Below are 22,213 nucleotides of genomic sequence, written 5' to 3'. Positions count from 1 at the left end.
CCCTTCTTTGGAATTGGAATGTAAACTGACCTTTTCCAGTCTTGTGGCGATTGTTGAGTGTTCCAGATTTGTTGGCATATTGAGTGCAGCACTTTAACAGCATCATCTTTTAGGATTTTAAATAGCTCAGCTGGAATGCTGTCATCTCCGCTAGCTTTGTTGTTACTAATGCTTCCTAAGGCCCACTTGACTTCACTCTCAAGGATGGAGATATGATAGAGGTCTGCAAAATGATGCATGGTGTGGAGAATGTGGATAGGGAGGCATTTTTCTCACTCTCTCAAAATACAAGAACCCGGGGTCATCCCATGAAGCTGCTTGGTGGGAGATTCAAGACAGATAAAGGGAAGTACTTCTTGACACAGCGCATAGTTAAACTATGGAATTCGCTACCACAGGATGTAGCGATGGCCACCAATTTGGATGGCTTTAAAAGGGGGTTGGACAAATTCCTGGAGGAAAAGGCGATCAATGGCTACTAGTCTTGACAGCGATGTGCTACCTCCAGTACCAGAGGCAGTGAGCTAATGTACACCAGTTGCTGGGGAACATGGGTGGGAGGGTGCTGTTGCACTCATGTCCTGCTTGTGGGTTCCTGGTCAGCAGCTGGTCGGCCACTGTGTGAACAGAACGCTGGACTAGATGGACCCATGGTCTGATCCAGCAGGGCTTTTCCGATGTTCTTAACAGATACGGGGGAGTCGGGGGAGGAACACAGAAAAGAAAACAGAACAAAAAAACAAAGCAAGTCTACATCTCTCTGAAGTCAAGTTCTTTATTTAAACCATATAAATTCTCCCTATTTCAAGTAAGCAGGAAGATCACATCTCTAGCTTGCTGTTTGCCTGCCCCTCTTTGTACAGGTTTTGTTCAAGTCCCTCATAACCCTTTGAAGCTGTTTCTTCCTCAGAACGTTGGTGTCTCTCCACCCAAGTCATACACCTATTAAAACTATAGGGCCTTCGCCCCTGCTTCCGTGGGAATTATGTGAGGAGGTAGGGATTGCTAAAAGAAACTTATAGAAACATAATTCCCAGAGGAGGGTGCTGTTAGCATGGGAGGGGAATCCCTAACAAATAAGAGAGTAATAATATTACTATTAAATTACTTAATAATAGCAGCCATAACCATAATGATAGAAGCGTGTCCATCATCTTTGCCAGGTAGCAATAACAGTCATCTAAACTACCCAAGGCATTTGCCTGTCCTGTGCACCTGATTATCACAGTGACAAATGGCACTCCAAACACAGGTGATCCATTCCATGTGCCCACATGCGCACTATCAGAAGGAAACACACCAGCCCCCGTGATGTGTGAACAGCAAAGGAAAATATGGGGCAAGGCCATTGACACATTATGCATCTGCCAACACAGGAGCCTATTCTGGCCGCTAGCGGACATGGAAATACATGTTTTGCAAATCAGCAGTGCACACGTACGAACTCCCAACAGACGTGCGGCATCCCCAAATGCTGCAATGCTCTTAGGACACCAGAACATCAGGCAACTGGATATTCTTAATACTACATTGCAAACACAAGGTGTTTCACAGTGTGCATGGGGAGAAAAAGGAAACATGTACTAAATATGGGGAAAGAAAGCAATTCCGTTATTTATAGCACTAAAGAAAGCATTCAAAGTTGCTTGTAAACACAGTTATATATAAATATACATGAACAGGATGCCAATGTTACCTTAAAAAAAAGGGGTCATAACATTAAAAACCTAAGAGAAACAAGCGCTAGAATGAGATGCCCCACAGGCATCCATAAATTCTAGATATGTACAAGGTACTCACTCACATCACGAAGTAGTCTGAACAGAGACACTGTACTGGAGGGAGAAGTTTCACAGCTTCTTTCAAATAACCCCACACCAAGTGAGGACAGGAATGGGATACAGCCCCTTGTAGAACTTCTCTCCATTTTAAATTATTATTTGGCTAAGTAAACTGTCTCACAGACGTGTCATAGTGGCGGCTTATGCTGCCCCTCTAGGCCAGTGTCTCAACCTGGCGGCACCTCAGGCATCAGCCTACAGAACAGAACAGCACCCGAGGAAAGTAACTGCACCTACTCTAACACTGGAGCGGCCAATTGACCGAAGCTAGAAGACTAGGTGCCTGGCCAGGGCTTTGCCAGCCAGGCTGCCTCTGGTAGGCCTGGTATCTGGCCCCTTCTGCACCTCAAGTCCTGGCCTCCTCATGTGGGGAGACCTGCCCTCTAATCCAAGCTGCCTCTGGGAGGTCTTGTCTACTTCCATTAGTAGACCTGGGGAGCAACTGCAACTCTTAACACTGGATGGGCCCGCACATTCATGCTCTGGACCACAGATCCAAGCCTTTGGGGCACATTCATGGCAGAAACTACGTCACTCTGATATCAGTTTCAAACTGGTTTGGGGAGTGTTCTGTATTAGAGGCCCATTACTCCAACCTGGTGCCTCCAGATGTGTTAGACTACAACTCTCAAAATTCTCAGCCAATACAGCCAATGGCATGGCTTCCACTTAAGAACAGACTATGGGACAAAATGAATACCAAACCACAAAGTGGAGACACTCTCACCTCTCCTTGGAGGACATCTTGGCCTCTCCACAAAAAAATAAATAACAATAAATCTTTGCATTTTGAAAACTAGCATGTCAGGGTGAATGACAGTCTAGAACCCTTCTCCTTGGCATCTAGTTCTCTACGTGCAATGAATCAAAAAACAGAGTGTGATCGCAGCTCCCAATTCCGTTGAGCAGGATTAGCAACCCAAATGTGGATCATCTACTCATCTGTTTCTGTAGAAGGGCTTAAACTCCCTCACTTATGCACATAAAAGCTAACTGGAACAAGGCGGAGGGGGAACAGTAGAACAGAATGCATGGTCATTGAAGGCAAATTTTAAGAGGGGAAAAGGTCTACTCCCTAAAACTTTAACCCTATGGAATACTGCTCCCAGCTGTGATCTTCAACTCCCCTTTGCCTAACATGTTCCTTCTCAACTAACACATATGTTGAAGGCAGCAGCCGTAACTCACTTTCTCAAGGCCAAAATCTGGCCTAGTTTTCACAGCAGTGGTAAACCTGGGTATCTGGGCCTTGCAAAAAAAAAGGAACTTACACACAAAAACTAGTACGTCAGGTTGAAGGCAAGGCTAGAACCTTTCTCCCTGGCATCCAGTTTTGTGTATGGAGGGATTTCTTTTTGTAGGGAGTAGCATTCAGCCATGTGAGCTCCCATCTGTGCATGGTTCTGCCACTTGATACTGGTTTATCAACTCAGTGAGAACTATACTTTGGTCAATCCAATCAACACAGAATCAATTTTGTGCCATTTATGTTTGCTAGGATAGCAACCAAGTGCTAAGGTTACGAATCATCCAATCGATGCCCAAACCTGACTGTATACCAGCTGTTTGAATGGCATCTTGACCACCTAGCTACATCCTCTTAAGAGCACCAGAAACCAAACTGTGAAGACAACCTCACAAGGTTTGTCATCCTCCCCCTACAAAAGCAGAACAGCATTCAACGATACATCTTTACATTCCAAGTTTAGGATGTCACCACATTGCCATGAGCGTCAGTGTGGTGAATAATCTCTCTGCAGACATGCTTCTGTTGTGAGAAAGCTTATTCACCACAACGCTGAACGTCACTTCCCCATCTGCAAGGCCACACGTATTCACTACAGAAAAGATACGTGTTACAAGTCACTCCGTGATGACTTTCACATGTTAACTTCCTAGTTGCGGCAGTTCGGTGTTTCTTACTTTGTGCTCTTTTGGTTTTCCCAAAATGGCAACCGTGTCATAAAGCATGGAAGGGCATTTACCATGAAGGACTGCTGAAGGACCTCTTAACAAGAGGCACCAAAAACACACGAGACAAAAATTAGAGCTGCACCGAGGGTTCGCCTCGTCAAAGCTGTTAACGCAGCAGCCATTAAAAAAAAGGGGGGGGGATCCTGATTTAGTCATACTTAGAAGAGACCCAGTGAAATCACAATGGGTCACAGCTAAGTTAAGTCCCATTGGCATACGCTAATTATGACACATCAGGATCCAACTCAAGAATTTCCCCACTTCAGGAGATGCGTTCATATTCTTGGCATAGCCAAGATCAGGGGGGGTTTTGTATTACAAAAATCAATCCCCCACTTCCATGAGAAGGGAATCCTCTGCATCATAGAAAGAACCTCCATTAGAAAAGGTCCCATTTTCAATGGAGAAGCCACAAGCTTTTCCAAGGGTATCCACAGTTACTCCTGCTTCTGCTTCTGCTTCTGCTTCTCCTCCTCCTCTTTCTTCTGCTTCCGGTCCAAGAGAGGCCTCAGCTTGTTCCACACTTCTGTGTACATCAGAGTCCCCACAAAGACAAAGAAAGTGCCCACCCAGTGCCAGACAGTGAAGGAGTTCTGGAAGTACAGAATGGAGAAGATGAGGCTGACAAACTTTCGCAGCGTCACCACCAGCGTGACTGTCAGGGAGGTGCACTCCGTGGTCAAGATGAAGACACCCCGTATGCAAACGTATCTGGGGAGGGGGCAGAGTTAAGGAGAAGGAAAATGGGAACGGGGGTGGGGGGGGAGGGAAAACCAAGTATGCTCAGCAAGAGGTATATACGGGCTTTGAACCAGATGTCAATAATGGGTTTTACAGGCATGCTGACCTCTTTAAATAAAGAAATCTTTTTCTGAGGGAGACAGAAGTGGAAGTGGCGGAGAGATGCCTTCCTTGAACAAGCTACGAAGGTTTGTTGGCTGCATTAAGAGGGCATAGAGTGGCTTTCCCCAACCTGGCACCCTCCAGATGTGTGGGATGGCAACTTCCATAATTCCCGACCATGGCTGTGCTGGCTAGGAATTGTGGGAGTTGCTGTCCAACACACCTGGAGGGTGCCAGGTTGAGGAAAGCTGACAAAGAGTTATTTTACAGACAGGATAGTTTTTCAGAAATAATAGTTTTCTTGAATGATCTGGGAGAAGTTACTAACTGCAAAAACAAAGCAAAAAAAAAGACTGATGACCAACACGTTATTAGTGGGCAGAATAAAGGTAAAGGTGTCCCCAACCAGTCGTGTCCGACTCTAGGGTGCGGTGCTCATCCCCGTTTCTAAGCCGAAGAGCCAGCGCTGTCCGAAGACACTTCCGTGGTCATGTGGCCGGCATGACTGAACACCGAGGTGCACGGAACGCTGCTACCTTTCCCGCCGAGGCGGTACCTATTTATCTACTTGCAATTTCTTGCTTTCGAACTGCTAGGTTGGCAGAACCTGGGACTGAAGACGGGAGCTCACTCCGTCACGCAGCACGCGGGTCTCGAACTGCTGACCTGCCGACCTTCCAGTCTGCAGTTCAGTGTCTTAACCACTAAGCCACCGCGGCCCCTAGTGGGCAGAATGCTGGTAGCCAAAATAAATAAATAAATAAATAAATAGTGCAATTCCACAGTGGGGAGAAAAATGGCTTCAGAAAAATATGGCTTGCTACAATTATGAACAAGACTACTGCAATGACGCAGGCAGATTCTGGTAGATTTAATGCAGTTGATATTCTTGGAAGACGGGAACGTGCTTGTGGACTATTGGAAAAAGACATTCAGGCAGCACAATGTGAAGATGCAATGACTGTTATAACACTCTGTTATAATAATCCAAATTGAATTTTCCAGGTGGTACAGGAAGGATAAAGTGTTGGATTTCGATAATTTTTTGGTTTTTAACTTGGCTTTCCACTTCGTTTTTTTCTGTTTGTTTTTAGGACTATTTAAAGGTGCAAACATGACAATTTTGTATGTATGTACATTAAAAGGGCATAAAGCTTTTAATGAGCTTGGTCTTTTTTTCTTTTTTTTTTAATGCAAAAATGTAACACATTTCTTCCCTCACAGTATCAGTAATGTAGAATGTGAGCATCTTAGAAATAGATGTTATCAATCCATCTCTCTCTCTCTCTCTCTCTCTCTCTCTCTGTGTGTGTGTCAAAATGTGTGTCTGTACCTTGAGCTGCATGGATAAAGTGGAGTATGCAGCAGTTCAGAAGCTTAGCCATGAATTTGTGTGGTGGTGGAGTAATGCACCACCCACCCACCCCACACAGATGTCCCGCATGCTTGATTCCCTTCCTCTCTTCCCAGTCCCCTATTTTTAGGGAGGAGGTTTGTACATACTAGGGATCAGCATGACATCTTCTATGTACATGGAGGAGAAAAGAGATGTTCATTGACCGTGCAAAGGCATGGGATAAGTGGCTGAACTGCAGCTTATCTAAAGAGAATTGAAAAATAAGTTCAAGGCAAGTTGTGATATTAGGGGTGGGGGAGAAAGTTGTTTAATTAAAATTTTGCACTTTCAAACCATTATGCAAACTGGAACTGTTATACCTTCAAAATTCACCCTTTTCCGAATTTTGCAGTGGAGTTCTCCAATCCAAAAATGCATACTAAAAATGTGCATATTCGAGAAAATAATGTTCAAACATGCATTATATTAGGAACATCTCTTGCAAAAAAATTGTATATTAACCAAAAATGCATGTATTAGGAGAAATGCACCCAAAAAAGTTTGTGAACTACCCAGAGAACTTTGGCTATTGGGCAGGATAGAAATGAAATAAAATAAAAATGTTTATGAATTTTCATGCAAACTTTTTTTTTTAAAAAAGAAAACCAACATTCAGGAGAAACCAAACCCAAGACTGGAGAAAAGCTTGAGCTGAGCCAAACTTAAGATTGGAAAAATGCAGAAACTGAGAGAAACCGAAACTCACAGATTCAACCAGCCCTATAGGAGATTCAGAAAACCCATCCACCAGCAAGGGAAGCCCGAGAAAGTCCACTGCACATCAATCTGAGCATTAAAGGCGCCTGGTGGATGTGTGTGAAAAGGATACTGCGTTATGACGTTCATGATGAGGTAGAACCACATTATGGGCAAACTGAGCCCAATCCCCGGCAGTTGGAACGGTTCTGCAAAAGCGGAGAGAAATATGAAGAAACCTCTGATGGCTTTGAGCAGCTGGGCAACGGGTGGAGAAGAGATGGTCCACCGGACCACTCAGCCAGCCACCTGCTGTTCTCCCCTCCCTGCAAAGTTCTCCCGCACACTGAAAAGTCGTTTTTACCAAACAACTTAAGACATTTCCGAGATGGGGCCAAGGGAGGGGTGTTGAACTCAGGCCAGTGGGCCAAATCCAGTCCACCTGGGGTCCAAATGTGGCCAACTGGGGGTTCCCCAGATGGCCACGCCCCGTCCCCTGCCCCCTCCCAACTGCCAATCCTCTGGTGGCTTCCCAGCTTTTGAGCAGTTTTTTCCCCATTCTAAAAGGCTGAAATGCTTCTCCTAATGCTTAGTTACCGTCAGGAAGCACTTTAAGCTCAAACTGGTCCCAGGCATGGTCTGAAGTAGGGATGGCAGAGAATTCCGCCACGGATCTCGGTGAGGCCGAATGCCAGTGCATTCGGCCCCCCGAAATCTGTGGCAGAACGGCCTGCCACCCCCCCGCCACCCCTGTGGATCCCCCCGGGACGAGACTTACCTGGGGCGGATCTTCCGGGCGGCGGCGGCAGCTTTGGCGGTGGCAGCTGCAACAGTTGGTCTTCTGACCGGCTGCTGCCGCTGCCATTTGCAATTGTTGTTGTTGTTTTTACAGAGACGTGATAGGCTACGTAAGTTTTTACGTAGCCTAAAACATCTGGGTAAAAAAAAAAAGGCATACGCAAATGGCGGGGGCTACGGCCGCCGCCACTTGTGTACGTGGTTGTTGTTTTTTTACCCAGACGTGATAGGCTACGTAAGTTTTTACGTAGCCTAAAACGACTGGGGGGGGGGGAGGCGTATGTAAATGGCGGCGGCTATGGCCGCTGCCATTTGCATTCCTTATTTTGGGCCGTCTTAGTCTACGTAAATATTTACGTAGACTAAGATGGCAAAAATAAGGGGAACGCAAATAGCGTCCGCTACGCTATTTGCGTTCCCCCTATCTTCGCCGTCTTAGTCTACGTAAATATTTACGTAGATTAAGACGGCAAAAATAAGGAATGCAAATGGTGGCGGCCGTAGCTGCCGCCATTTGCGTATGCGGTGGTTGTTGTTGTTGTTTTTCCCCAGAGCCCTCCGCGGCCGGAAATCCGGCTGCGGACGGCTCTGGCCTGGCTGGGCCTGGCCGGCTGCTCTGCAGAGCTGCCGCGGAGCACAGCCAGCCATGGAGGATTCTGGGGGGGAGGAACGGATCGCCTCCCCCCCCCCCGGAGAGGATTCCGGGGGGAGTGACGGAACACCTCCCCCCCACCATCAACATAATCCGGAAAAGGTAAGTGACTTTCGTACATCCCTAGTCTGAAGGCACAGGAGGCGGCCACCTCGCTGAAGCTAAGCAGGGCTGGGTCTGGTCAGTGCTTGGAGGGGAGACCACCTGGGAACCACATGTAGCCACCTTGAGTTCCACAATGGAAGAAAGGGGGAATATAAATGAAATAAATAAATGTGCGGGGGGGTATTTGTGGCCCCACCTTTCTGCCTTTAGCTGCACTTCCTTTTGCCTCTGCTCCTGCCCACCACTGGAATTCGGCCCCCAAGAACGTCTCCAAAACTGAATTTGGCCCTTTGGCTGAAGAAGGTTCAACACCCCTGGGCTAAGTGTTCATCTAAGCCACCATTCCAGCAGCAGTTGCCTCCCAGACGGCCGGATCTGGCCCCTGGCCTGAGGTTCCAGACCCCCGCGATAGAGGGAAGTTGAATCCCTGGCCCGGGATGGAGGAAGCCGCCCAGAAACAGACACCAGCACACAGAACAACAACGAGGAAGCATCAGACTTACCAGACTGGCTGAAGAGCAGAGCGTGTTTGCAGATGTCGGGGGCCAGGAACAGAAAGCCTGGGATGGGGAGCGCATGCTGCCACATAAGGGGAGACGGGAAGGGCTTTAGAGGGATGCCCAATGGAGAACCGGCCCAGGTCGTGGGGCCTAATGGAGCAGCCAGCGCTTCCTCTCATTCATGTACCCAACAGCCCGGGGAAGGGCTGTGACTCATTCAAGAAACCTTAATCATCGAATAACAGAGTTGGAGGGGGTCTTGGAGGCCATCTAGTCCACCACTCCCACCCCTGCTTGAAGCAGGAAATCCAGAGCTGGAGCATCTCCAACAGATGGCTGCCAGCCCCTGTTTGAAGACACACACACAGCCCATGACGGAGAGCCCGTAACGACTCCTTTAGGTCATCGGTTCCATTGCTGAATTGCTCTTACCGTTCCAAGAAGTTGCCCTGTATGCTCAACCAAAATCTGCCCACCTGCAACTTAAGCCCGACATATCCCGTCCTGCCCTCTGGGGCAAAAGAGAACAAGCCTTTGCCCTCTGCTATGTGACAGCCCTGCAGGGGTTTGAAGAGGGCTGCCACGTCTCCCCCACCCCTCTGTCTTCTCTTCTCCAGGCTAAACACACCCAGGTCTTTTTTTCAGGGCACTTGTTCTCCACACCCCTGAGCATCTTTGTGGCTCTCCTGTGTCCCTGTTCCAATTCGTCCGCATCCTTCCTAAAGTGCAGACCCGTGACCAGACACAGGACTCCAGGCAAGTAATAATGAGTCCATCAAACGAGTTTTGATTTATTGATCAGTTAACTGATCGGACCTGCATACGATGAAAAGAACAGTTTTGAAGAAGGAAAATCCACACATCACATTTTGTGCATGACGGTGTACGTACAGATTGTTTGCCGACGGCGCATGCTTCGAGGTGGCTGCTCTGTAAGTGCGTCTCTTCTAAATGGTGTCAGTGAGCTGAAGTTTTTAGATGTACTTCGCTTTTAAAGAAGAATGCCCTGCCAGATCAAATCAAGGCTTCCTTTTTTGCCAATTAAATAGTTTCAAAAGAGATTCGTCTAACTCAGGCCTCGCCAACCTGATGCCCTCCGGGTGTGCTGAACTACAACTCCCAGTATCCCTCAGCCAGCTGGCTGGGGATGCTGGGAGTTGTAGTCCAGCATGCCCGGAGGGCACCAGGTTGGGGCAGTTGGGGCATATTTGATTGATTCCCGTGTTAAAGAGAAAACACTCCCTGCAGACAGAGAACTAGCATGGTATGGGAGATGTATTCAAGCATGCAGCACCCCTCACCCCCACAAGTCTGAAGCGGTATCTGAAAGAAGAATGTTACCACTTTGCTCTGCTGAATTTAGAACATCAGCCTTTCGCCTGTTAGCGACACACTTTTAGTTGCGCTGATTCCAATGGCGCATCTAACTTTTTACGCACTGCATCCTCCAAGTGGTCTGAACATATGACGTAATTGCTTCACGCTTCTACACATCCATTGGCGGGGGGTGAATTCAACTCTACTACAATCAGAAGCCACTCACGTTGTAGAAAAGGGCTTCCTTGGAGTGCTTGCCAAATCTCTTATAGAGGGTCTCCTGGAAAATCCCCATCCGGGCCGACATGAGAAGGGCGAAGGTCAGCGCAGCGATACCTGAAACACAAAGGGTGGCATGAACATACTGTGTTTGCCGCTTATGGCAATAGCTTCCATGGGATGAGCTCTCAGGACCTGCACAGGTTTTCGTCCCTCTCCCCAAGGCTGGCAAAAATGGAACAAGGATGCACTCATGCGTGCCATGTGAGTGCCATTTTTGTTAGAAAGGCAGGCTACAACTCAAATAGGTAAATAAATAAATGTGTACTCTGTCAGAAGATTTAAGGCACTTCGAAAACACACTCACTGCCTTGTTTACAGACATACAAATTCCCTTTTCAGGATCAGTTGCAGGAGATAAACAGAAACCGGCTGTGCACAGCACAAAGTGGCTGGCGCTTGGGCCGTCACAAACCCATCTCCTTCCCCATCCCATGAATGGTGAAGCAGCTCTTCTTTAAAAAGTTCCTTAAACAAAGTGATGAATGAAGATTTCAATGAATAAATGTCCAAGCTGTGCTTAATTAAAGGCAGGCAGCACAAAAACAGAAGTTTGGAATTGGGGAGAGGAATGAGTTAGATGGCAGGTGAGCATTTCAATCAGCACAGCTGTTGAATCTGTAGTGAAGGTGAAGAGGGAAGCCAGGCTAGTTTCACAGGAGAAAAAGCTGCAGTTAACTTTTGTATAGGAATACGTCTGCACGCATCCTCAATTATGGAAAATTTATAATATGTTTGCACAACTGATTCAGATTGCCAAGTTCGGCTCAGAATCTGAATCCCATTTTGGTACAAAGTACACAGTTCCTTTTTCCTAGCCAAGGCTACCAGACATTGCAAATAATCCCCCAACAGCTCCTAGCCCACAAACAGTGTTACTAGCCTCACATCCACACATTCCTATGTTAGCCATTTGCAGCATAAAAGAAAAAAAAAAAGAGTCCAACTTTTGTACATTTACTTGGCCACCTCAAGGCAATTCTTATTCACCCTTGGGGACCAGGAAATGATTGCAAACCTAGATTAGTCACACAAAACCATTAGCTCATCACATTATTTTTTTAAAAAGATGGAAAATCCATTTTTTAAAAGAAGAGATGGGGGGGGGAAATGTTCCAAGGAAAGGAGGTGGGTTTGTGATGGCTCAAGCACTAGCCTATCTGTGCTGTGCTCCTCTGGCTTCTGCTGCAAACAGCTCATAAGGGAATTAGGTTGGGACAGTTACAGACCTAGCAGCCACCAGATGAAGGCAGAGACACTCTCTTCGTCTTCACTTGTGCTTGACATGGAACTCTACAGAAGCAAAAGCAGGAAAAAGAGAACATTTGCGAGCTTGCATTTAAACAGAGTGTGTTCCTATAAAATACTACTTTGCTGAGGCCAGCCTTCTTATAAATGGCTTAATGTCAGGGGGAAAAATGTCACTTGTAACACAGGGGCAGCCAGTTCCTCCATGCTTAGTGGTGTAGAGGGACACTATTTATCAGACATCTGTCTAGGAATAAGCTCAGATCCTCATCAAGAGTTCGGCAGGCTCTAGAATAAAGCAGACGCTACCTGGATGTCAGGAATCACCCAGAAATTAACACAAGGACTCACTCCCTTACTACTTACATGAATTTCCCCCACAACATTTCCTTTTTTAACCATACATAAAGGGAAAAAATAGTCATGTTTACAAAGAGGTTGAAAGTACTCCAAAAGGAGAGAGGCGGGTTTGTGATGTCTCACACGCTGGCCAATCTGGGTTGGGCACAGCAACTTGGCAAGACAACCAGAGAAAAATGAGGTAGGAGCAGCAGGGGCCAGATAAAAATGCTTTGGGGGCCAGTTTGCAGTTGGTCATCACTGCCATGAGGAATCAGCTGGGCCATCTCTGTTTTAGGCCAGGGAGCCGGACGATGCTATCTCTGACTGTGGGTTGCATGCAGGACGAAAGGTGTGCGTGGGGGGGGCGGTCACACATCTACTAATATCCTGGGGAGGGGAGCAGGACACATGGCAACCCTTACCACTTGTTTTGCAGACACGAAGGTGCAGGTGAAGATCCCCAGGGACACCAGGGCTATGGAGGTGTATTTGGAGAAAGTGTACCTGTGCAAGAGGAAGACAGAGGGAGAGTTTCAGCAGGACGGGGGCAACCCAGGACCATGCAGCAAATCCTGCATTTGGAGCACCCATGTACAGAGGGGGTAACATAGGAAGCTGCATAGCCATGGTTGCTGCGCAACTTGGCATCATTCAACGCAGAATCCAGCACTGAACCCAGGACAGGAAAGCCTTGCGCAGCCTTACCCAAACGGGTGCCTTCCAGGTGGTTTGGGACTACACATCCCATCATCCCTCAACCACTGGCCAACACACCTGGAGGGTGCCAGGTTGGGGAACGCTGGCCTTGAGAATCGCCTCCTTCAGTGGAGGAGGAGGAGGAAGGAGCACTGTGCGTGGATGTCTCACACTCTAAGCCATGCTTAAATCTGCATAGTGATTTTAAGAGTGCTTTTCAAAGGACTTTGTGCACATTGTCTTGGTATAATCCTTACAACAACCCTGCGAAGTAGTTCAGTATTACTACCTCCATATTGTAGATGGGGGGGGGGGCTGCGGCAGCTAGAATGGCTTGCCTATGGTCTACTAGTGAATTCCTGCTACAGACAAGATTCAAACCAGCGATGCCCTATTTGTAGCCCAGTCTCTTGGAAACTATGAGAGCTTACGAGAGCCTTGTGGTCCACCCTTCGTCATGGCCCCCGGTTCCTGTCCGAGGCTGGCATGACCACTAGGCCACCTTCATTAAGAGAATAAAGGGCTGGATGTGCCCGATCTCGTCTGATCTCGGAAGCTAAGCAGGGTCAGCCCTGGTTAGTATTTGGATGGGACACCGCCTGGGAATCAGGCTTCCTGCACTGAGCAGGGGGTTGGACTCGATGGTCTTGTAGGCCCCTTCCAACCCTATGATTCTATGAAATCTATGAAACGGCCCAAGACAGCCCTTTGAAGAGAACAGCAAAATGGATGCCAGCATGGCACAACCAAAAGAGCAATGATGAGCAGCCAGAAGCCCATGGAACTAACCTGCCCCACAGCAGGCCTCCTCTTGGCCCACCACACCCCCAGGCCTTCTTAGAGGCAGATGTGCAGGGCCTTGCCCTCACCCCGTAACAGCAGCTGACCACCATCCATTTAGGATCAGTGGGAACAGGCTTCCGGGGCCTGCTCCCAGATGGTGTGCATTCTAGGCAGGCTGGAGCCCCAGAATTTGTCTCTTGAAGTCTTCCACACACAACAGCCCTGCCCCACCCCAGCACCCGAATATGCGCATTCCCATTTGTGGATCAGCCAGTAGGGGGAGACAGAGTGCACACCGTTCAGCTCCTGGTGGATGCAACCAGGGATGTTGCGGGCGTCTGGCTGGGGGCTTGAGCTCAGCGGTTCCCGCCAGCACGGCCCCCTGGATGCCAGACTGAGGACACCTGCTCTTGCCCGACTCGGGCCCTGCTCCTCCAGCTATAACGTTGCGTAAATGGGCCTCCTTATGGCCACCATTTATGCAAAATCAGCCTTTACGGAAAAGGCCAAGATGCCATTTTTTGCGGAATGTTGGCTTGGCGGAGGAGCGGGATGCCGTCTGCACCCCGGTGAGGGTCCAGGGTGAGTTGGGCCATCCCTAGAAGCAACCTTGATTCCAGACTGTTTTCGGTTACAACATGAAGCCAACCTACCTTTTCTTCAGAATAATGATGCCCAGAGCCATGTTTGCTATCAGAGACCCCTGAAGGGGAGGGGCGGTCAGAAGGGAAGTGGAAAGAAACAAAAGCAAGGTGGGTTAACAGAGATTACAAGCTGGCAAAATGCCCATCCATCTACCTATCTATCTGTTACATTTATATCCCGCCTTTCCTCCAAGGGACCCAAGGCGGGTGGATGGCTGGAAAGGACACAGGGGAAGGGTTTGTATACTGCATGGCCCCAGTGCATTGGCGGTGCAATGCATCCCTGAAAGAGATGCACTGCACCCCTCTGCAGCTCTCCAAGTCAGCAAAGGCTGGGACACCCCTATGTACATGGTGCTGACCACACTGGAAAAGAATTCCCCACGGACAGGAGTGAATGGCAGCTAGCAAGTGACTCAGGAGAGTAGAGGGGTGCCCTTGGGACCACTGCTAGGATGGACAGGGGGTACACACACTCCCTGAGGATCCCAGCCACTGAGAATCAAGCCCACCTGTATCTACAAGCACCATCCCAGGTTCCATTCCTCGGTCATACAGCTAGAGCATGATGAGATGCTGGGACTAGGCTTCAACTTTTATGTCAAGAGTTTCGAGACCTTTTCAGCCCAAGGGCTGAACTCCATTTTGAAGAAGCTCTCGCAGGGGCGGGGCGGTCATGTCCCAGTGGTGGGTGGGTCAATGGCAAAAGGGGTGGGGCCAAACATACCATCATATTTTAGCTTAAACTCTTAATGCCAGTAACTCAGCCTTAGGAATAGGGATGGGGTGGATGTCTGACCGGGTCCAAGAGTCCATTGGGCTCCCCCCGCCGTCTGCATCCCCGGACCGTGCCTGCTGAGCCCTTGGCCTCGCTCACCCCCGCTCGTGCCCTCCCGGACGCTCCCCGCACTCACCCAGACCCGTGTGGTGAGCGCCTGCCATTTCGTGGGCTTCCACGAAAAAGGGAGCTAAAAAATTCACTTATTTAAATATGTACACATTCGGGCTGGGAAAGCTTGATCCACACAGTATGTAGCGTATTTAAATATGCGCATTTTTAGCTCCCTTTTTTTGTAAAAAGAACCCTCAGCAAAATGACGGGCGCTTACTGGACGGGACCCAGGGTGACTGCGGGTGGCTTGCCTAGGGGGGCTCAAGTGGAGGGGCTCAAGTGGGGGCGGTGCTTCAGCGGGCACCTGCCGATCCTGGATGGGGATGGGTTCGCACATCCCTACTTAGGAGAGGCATGTCAACCTTTTAGAATCTGCCAGAGCTGGGAAACCACCAAACGATTGGCACTGGGGGAAAGGGGCGTGGCCTTCTGAAGAACTCCAGAGGGCCAGATTTGGCCTGCGGGCCTAAGGTTCAACACCCCTGATTTATATAATAATAACGGGATGAACTCCCCCAGTTCAGGCTCAGGAAAACACGCACCAAACCAAGTACTTCCTAGAAAACAGCTTGGTTTATTCAGAGTCTAGTCATCCTCAGGAGCAGAACAGGGTCAAGTCCTTCCCCCTATCGCACTGAGCCTCCAAACTCACCCATCTTCACTGCTGCTCTGGCACTGGTGGCAGGGGAATGAAGGAAGCTCTCATTCTCTCTTTTCCATGACGTTGCTGTCGCAAGTGCGAGAAATTCTGGGAAACAAAGTTGTCCCGAGTGCCAACGCACCTATGTCTCTGCACACTCGTGCATGCTGACAGAGCAGCAGGCCACGTGTCGGGGGCGGGCGGGGGGGGGGACATGCCTCCCTGCTTCCATTCCCCTAGCGCACGAGCAGCAACAAAGTTATGCGAGGAGGGCCTGGAGGCAGCTGGGGGCGGAAAGACTTGAAAAGGCCTCACTGGCTCAGATTTCAATCCAAGCCACAGAAGACCTTCCAGGCCCATAATACTGAGGCAAATATTTACAAGTCCCACAGATCCCTGTTTCTGTGCCAGGAAATACATATTTCAGGTGCATCGCTAGCTTATAATTGATTCATGGGTTAGGTTAACTGACTGAAAACCTTTTAATGGATCAAGAGCTTTGCTATCTGCATAGCTTGATCTTGGATCCTCTTTCTTGGATGTTCTGAAATGTGACAGACTATAGGGGGAAAGGGATACTTCCATTGTGCAAAGTGCTTCCCAGTCCTTCCTCCTCCTCACGCAAACTTCTGGTAGGACATTGTATTGGCCCCAGGAGTGTAGCCAAGTCATTTGTAGTGTTAGAGGGGCCCAGAGATCCATAATGCTTGCTTAAGTTCATTACTGGCGCAATTCCCTTGCTAGTAAGCCTCTGAGCATGTGCAGATGAGTCAAAGGGCTGATAACAGCCTTGTCAGCGCATTCCTCGCTAACGAGGAGAATGTCTTATCACTGATGAGTCTGAGGAGCAGAGCTTGTTTACCTTAAAGCTGCAGGTGGCTGTGCCTGAGAACCAAGTGCTGTTAGTTTATGCTGGGAATGAACGCTAGGGGCGCGTGCTGCTGAAACGCTGCTTATCACTAACCTGTAGAGTATAAGACCCATTGTGCCCAATCGCTCGGGGTTCAGAGAAGCTGTCTGATCCAACCATTGGGTATGCCTGTGTGCTGTAAGTTACCCAATAAAGTCTCCTTGTAAGTAAACCTTTGAGTCTGATGTATCACTGTCTTGGCACCTCTAACCTAAGAGTTCAACGTCCACCGCCGGGGCAATACATACATTTTAGAAAGTTATGATCCACCTGCCTGCTAGGCAACCAGGCTTCCTGAAATTTCTGAGTATCTGCCTGGAGAACCTATTGACTCGCAGAAAGTTAGATGCTACACAAGATCCTGGATTTTATGATGTGCGTGGAGAGGTGCAGCTGTCTGGGGTACAGCAAACAACAGACAAGCAAGTACAGGTCATTTGGGTAAAAGAGAGGGAGAGATCATTTAATGCAGGACAGTATAGGATAACTTGAGAAGATTTCACATGTCTGTGGAACAGGATAAGTGTACTGACGCCTATTAACCTTCCCTGGAATGTCCCTGTTTAGATGCTGCATACCCCCAGATACAAGATGGAGAGGTCAAATCACAGGAGACGTCTGCCACCTACATGCCCTGCTTTTGAGTCTCCTTGGCCATTCGACTGGCTGGTGTGGGAAAAGAACATTGGACTAGGTAGAGCGCATTTGATTCAGCCAGGCAATTCTTATGTTTTAAACCAGAGTTATGAAACGGGTGACCCTCCAGAGGCTGTTGGACTACAACTTCCATAATCCCCCACAGGTGCCCATGGTGGCTGAGGCTGATGGCAACTGGAAATCAAGGACATCAGAAGGATCACCGGCTCTCCACCCATGTTCTAAACTATGCCCACAGAAGAGGCTCAAGACGGGACTCACCGATCTAAATATCATATGCAGTGGCATCGCAATGTTCAAGTTGAGGGCGTAGTTGTTCACCACGCTGACCGTGAAGAACATGGCCACCATGATCAGGAAGTACCTGAGAAAGGGAACCCACAAGGTCGGCCTTGAGGCAGCGATGGGGGGTTCTCAAAAAAACCTGGGATAGGACTTAGCATGTATCTAGCAAACAAAATTTAATTAGTGTGCCACGCGAATTTTACTGGCTTTATAAATATCTGAAACTTTTTTTGTGGTAACCAAAAAGCAGATCAACTGAAATATGTGATTAGGGAAGGAAAACAACAAATTCAAAGCTTTTGCTTGAAAAATGTTTTTACAGTCGCGACAACGCAAACTTTTCCCGTACGCTCGGTTGTATCCACTGTTAGTCCTACTTAGAGTGGATGACTGGGGCTTCAGTTAGACAACTTGGATACAACCAAGTGTTTAGATGGGAAGAGAGAGAAAAAGCACGAAAAACTACTAAGAAACGGAGGGAGCAGTCCTATGGCCACTAGACAGCGCCTAGACAGCCTTAGGATATGGTGTTCTCCGGGAACTGACTGCGGAGCCTGCACTCTGAGGTCGGTTCCCAGAGAACCAACCTCCCCCCACTTCTGTGCTGCCTCGGAGGCAGCGTCAAACAGCCCTGTCCTCCGCGCTCACAAGAGGAGCACGGAGCGGCCAGAAAGGGGCGTGGCTGGGGGCGTTCCAGGGTGGGGAGGGTGGAAATGCCTGGAAACTCCACATCACTGCCATAGGGAAGAAAATCATTTTCCTGGCAGCAATTTTAGACCAGGCACAGGCAGGTTTCTGAGCTGCGCTCCAACACAGACAGAAATCACATCAACAATGGGATTTTATAGCCCAGGAAAGTAACTGTCCACAGATCCCTCCCCCACTCCCCCACACACACAAGGTGATCTGTGGCCCATGGCCTCTCCCACTGCTGCTTGGGGTATCTGCAGTGGATGAAACTAGGGTGCGCCAGGAACTACAAACAGAAGGTCACAGATCCAAATAGGAAGAGATCACGGCCGATGTAGACAAGCCCCTCCCGCCATGCCGCCAACATTCCATTAAACATTCCCTTTAAAGTTCCACCATACCTGATTGGGATTGTAGGCCGTTTCCTTCCAAAGTTTGCTTCGAAGATGAAACCCTCCACGGCAATGAAGAAGAACTGGGCAAAGGTTACCAAGTTCCCACATCCTGGAAACTCCCTGCATTTTTGAGAGAGAGAGAGTGAAAGAGATGCGTGCGGGGCAGCGGGGAGAGAAGGATCCATTATGCATGAACATATTGCAACTTCTTGATGATATGGAATCCATTCTGGTGTCCATACAGCACATAAAACAATAATCATACAAAATAGGGTTGAAAACTGTTTTCAAATTCCTGTGGTCCAGCACCAACATTTTAGGAACCTTGGTCACCTAGTATTTGAGATAAATCCATCTCCATAAACAGGGAAAGGAAGAAAATGAGAAGAGGGAGCCATCAGATGGGCCCTGCTGGATCAGACGAAGGGTCCATCTAGTCCAGCATTCTGCTCACACAGTGGCCAACCAGCTGTCGACCAGGAACCCACAAGCAGGGCATGAGCGCTACAGCACCCTCCCGCCCATGTTCCCCAGCAAATGGTGTACACAGGCTCACTGCTTCTCATCCTGGAGGTAGCATGTAGCCATCAGGACTAGTAGCCATCGATCACCTTCTCCTCCAGGAATTTGTCTAACCCCCTTTTAAAGCCATCCAAATTGGTGGCCATCACTACATCCCATGGTAGCGAATTCTGTAGTTTGACTGTGCTGTGTGAAGAAGCCCTTCCTCTGATCTGTCCTAAGAGGGACACAGAAAGGGGACTATGATATAGATCCAACACACTGACTAAGGTAAAGAGAAAAAAAACAGTAATGGAAAAAGGTTTTCCAGAATATTCCCAGTTGCTCGAAGACATTGGTTTATAATTCCTTATTTGATAATTGTTTCTTTGATAATTTTTCTGAACTGCCCAGAGAGCTGTGGCTATGGGGCGGTATAGAAATATAATGAATGAATGAATGAATGAATAAGGGATTTTTCAAGTATTTCGCATAGGGCTGGGCAACACGCAGCCTGTACGCCACATGTGGCCCCATAGGGGGAGTTTTGCGGCCCCCACTGCTGCCGCACTGCCAGATTCCCAGCAATTCTGCTGAGAAACAAGGGACACGGGGATCCGCATCCCAGCTCCTCCCAGTCACCAAACCTCTGGTTGAGGTGTGGCCGCTTCAGGTTGCAGCTGTGGCCTTCTCTGCTGTGGCACCCCGGACGTGGAATGCCCCCCCTTGGAAGCCCGATTGACGCAGACACTGGTCTCGTTTCGGCGCCAAGTAAAAATGTGGCTTTTTACCAAAGCCTTTGAGGGCTAAATGCATTCCCTAGCACACCGTTTTAACTGTTTTATCGTTTTAGATTTTAACTGATTGTAGCTTGTTTAATAGTTTAATGTGTTTTTAGGTGTTTAAATTATTTTTTGTTTACTGTTTTGTATACTGTTTACATTGATTTTATCTGTACGCCACCCTGAGATCTTAATGATATAGGGTGGGATAGAAATGTTTTAAATAAATAAATAATAAATAGTGGGATGGGGTGCATCCCCCACTACAGAAGGTTTTGGGGGGGGGTCCAATGAGGGCGGTGATTAAACAATAAAAAGATGCCTGTATTTTCAAAGAGGGAACAGAGAACAAGTCTGGGGAACTAGAAGGAATCAAACACATTTCAGGAGCCATGTGGCTACCATGGATACGAACCCACCCCAAAATGGATGCTGCCGCGCACCAGCCTAGGGCAAAACCCAGGAACTGCCTGCTACTGACAGCCTTCTCACAAGCTCCAGTCTCAAGCTGCAAAGATGGTGTCCACTTCTTTACAGACTCTTAGCTATGCCAAAGGAAAACATGACCCTTCGTCCTCGCCTTGTGTCAAAAGACTACACAAGCAAGCTACAGCCAGGCATGCTCATGTGGATGCAAAGACGTCTGTGTACCCAGTTAAATCAACAGTTATTTTAGGTGGGTACTTTTACTGTTGCTGGCCATGCCGCTGGCCATGCCGCTCGTGTTTGGCAACAGAGTTATAGGGCAACCTGCCATGACAGAAGTCAGACACTTCGCAGCCTCTCAGGAAAAACCAGCGCTTTAAAGGGGCCAACTCAGAATTACTACTGAAAGCTGCTTTCCTTCATTTTATCAAGGGTACCCTGCTGGAGCTAGTAGCTAAACATGTGAGCCAGGGAATATTAGAGACAGCTCTGGGGTTTCAACCACTGCAGGTGAAATACGCAGGACTACTAGACCAGGGGAGGACACCCTCCGGCTTGCGACCTCTGCAGGGCCTGCCCCACCTCTCTCTACGGACACACACACGCACACACTGAAAGGTGAGCGGGGCAGGGGTGGGTGGCATCATAGGAGGGGGGGATTGGGGGGTGGGCCCCTGCCCACTTGCTCGCCACCTTGGTCCAAGGGTGGAATCCGGCCCCTAGAACAAAAATGGCCATCCTCCCATGTATTAGACAACTTCCAAGATGGATGGATGGATGGATGGATGGATGGAAGAAAGAAAGAAAGAAAGAAAGAAAGAAAGAAAGAAAGAAAGAAAGAACGCACGCACGCACGCACGCACGCAGAGGTACAGGCCAACGTTTAGAACTGGACAAGCGATATTGTACAGCAGGACTGTTGAACCTCTTTCAATCCACAGGCCACATTCAGTTTCAGAGCTCTTGGGAGCCACATGCCAGCAGCGGGCGGGGTCAAACGGTGTGGGGCCGAACATACCAGCATATTTTGGATTAAAGCTCTTCCTGCCAGAAACTAAGCCTTAGAAAAGGCATTTCAACCCCTTCGGGAAGAGAGGGGGCAGGAGAAACCATGCAAAAGGTGGAAAACCACCAAATGGTCAGAGGTCGAGGGAAAGAAGCTGGGCCCATCTAGCCAACCCTGGAGGGCTGGACTGGGATCTCAGGCGGGCCAGAATTTGCCCACAGCCTGAGGTTCAACACCTGTTGTTCAGGCACCGAGTGGCTCGTAAGAGGTTAGAGATCCCACTGTTTCAACGCCCAGGGTTACAACTCTACGAGGTGTCCTTCACTCCCTCTAGAAAGCACCTACACGCAGCGATGTGAAGGCCCAGAAACAAAACGAGAAAAACAACCCAAAAAGCAAAAGGCAGGAAAAGACGGCTTTTGAATTTCTTCTCTTGGCCCTTCACAGCTCTGCCTACTCACTGCCCATCACTCTGTGGTTACGGGTCTCCTCTTCCACTGATGGGCCGAGTTCCATATGGCGGGGGAGGGGCTGCAGCCAGGGGTGGGCCACTGGCTTTGTATGCAGAACGTCCCAGGTTCAATCCCCAGTTTTAAAAAGGGTCAGGTAGCAAGTGACAGCAAGGACCCCTCTCTGTGGAGATGCTGGAAAGCCACCGCCAGTCAATGTAGACAACACGGACCGAGCTCGATGGAGCAACAGTCTCGCTCGGTATTGTAGCTCTGCTTATCTATTTGGCGTGAAATAGAAAACTTTGGTCAAGGAAAACTTACGGCTCGTGGCCTGGTTTACCAAGCAGGCCTGTCTCTTGAGGACAGACATCTGCCTGGATGCTAGGATGCAAGGAAGACAGACAGTGGGAATTCTGATCACACAGAAAGCCAAGCTAAAACAATGGACCAGCGTGGAAGATAA

General features: G+C 48.6%; 1 protein-coding gene across 2 annotated transcripts in view; it reads right to left on the bottom strand.

Moving 5' to 3' along the window:
- Positions 1-753: 753 nt before the first annotated feature.
- Positions 754-22,213, bottom strand: part of SLC35B4 (solute carrier family 35 member B4) — a 31,710-nt gene continuing 10,250 nt past the window's right edge. Inside the window, exons 2-10 of one of the 2 annotated variants that reach the window (XM_084809034.1) lie at positions 18,590-18,703; positions 17,475-17,577; positions 14,124-14,173; positions 12,414-12,495; positions 11,631-11,694; positions 10,349-10,458; positions 8,809-8,884; positions 6,884-6,959; positions 754-4,526 (exon numbers count right to left, since the gene is read on the bottom strand). In XM_084809034.1, coding sequence (XP_084665160.1) covers positions 4,253-4,526; positions 6,884-6,959; positions 8,809-8,884; positions 10,349-10,458; positions 11,631-11,694; positions 12,414-12,495; positions 14,124-14,173; positions 17,475-17,577; positions 18,590-18,703 — 949 coding nt within the window. In that variant the 3' untranslated portion in view covers positions 754-4,252. The remainder of the gene's footprint in view (positions 4,527-6,883; positions 6,960-8,808; positions 8,885-10,348; positions 10,459-11,630; positions 11,695-12,413; positions 12,496-14,123; positions 14,174-17,474; positions 17,578-18,589; positions 18,704-22,213) is intronic. The other variant, XM_084809033.1, reaches the window with a different exon arrangement.

This window comes from Heloderma suspectum, chromosome 7, assembly GCF_057233095.1.
Source record: "Heloderma suspectum isolate Gila_16-S chromosome 7, 16-S_ref, whole genome shotgun sequence".
Lineage (NCBI taxonomy): Eukaryota > Metazoa > Chordata > Lepidosauria > Squamata > Helodermatidae > Heloderma > Heloderma suspectum.
The sequence above is the reverse complement of the archived record's forward strand: the minus strand, read 5'-3'. Positions and strand labels throughout refer to the sequence as shown.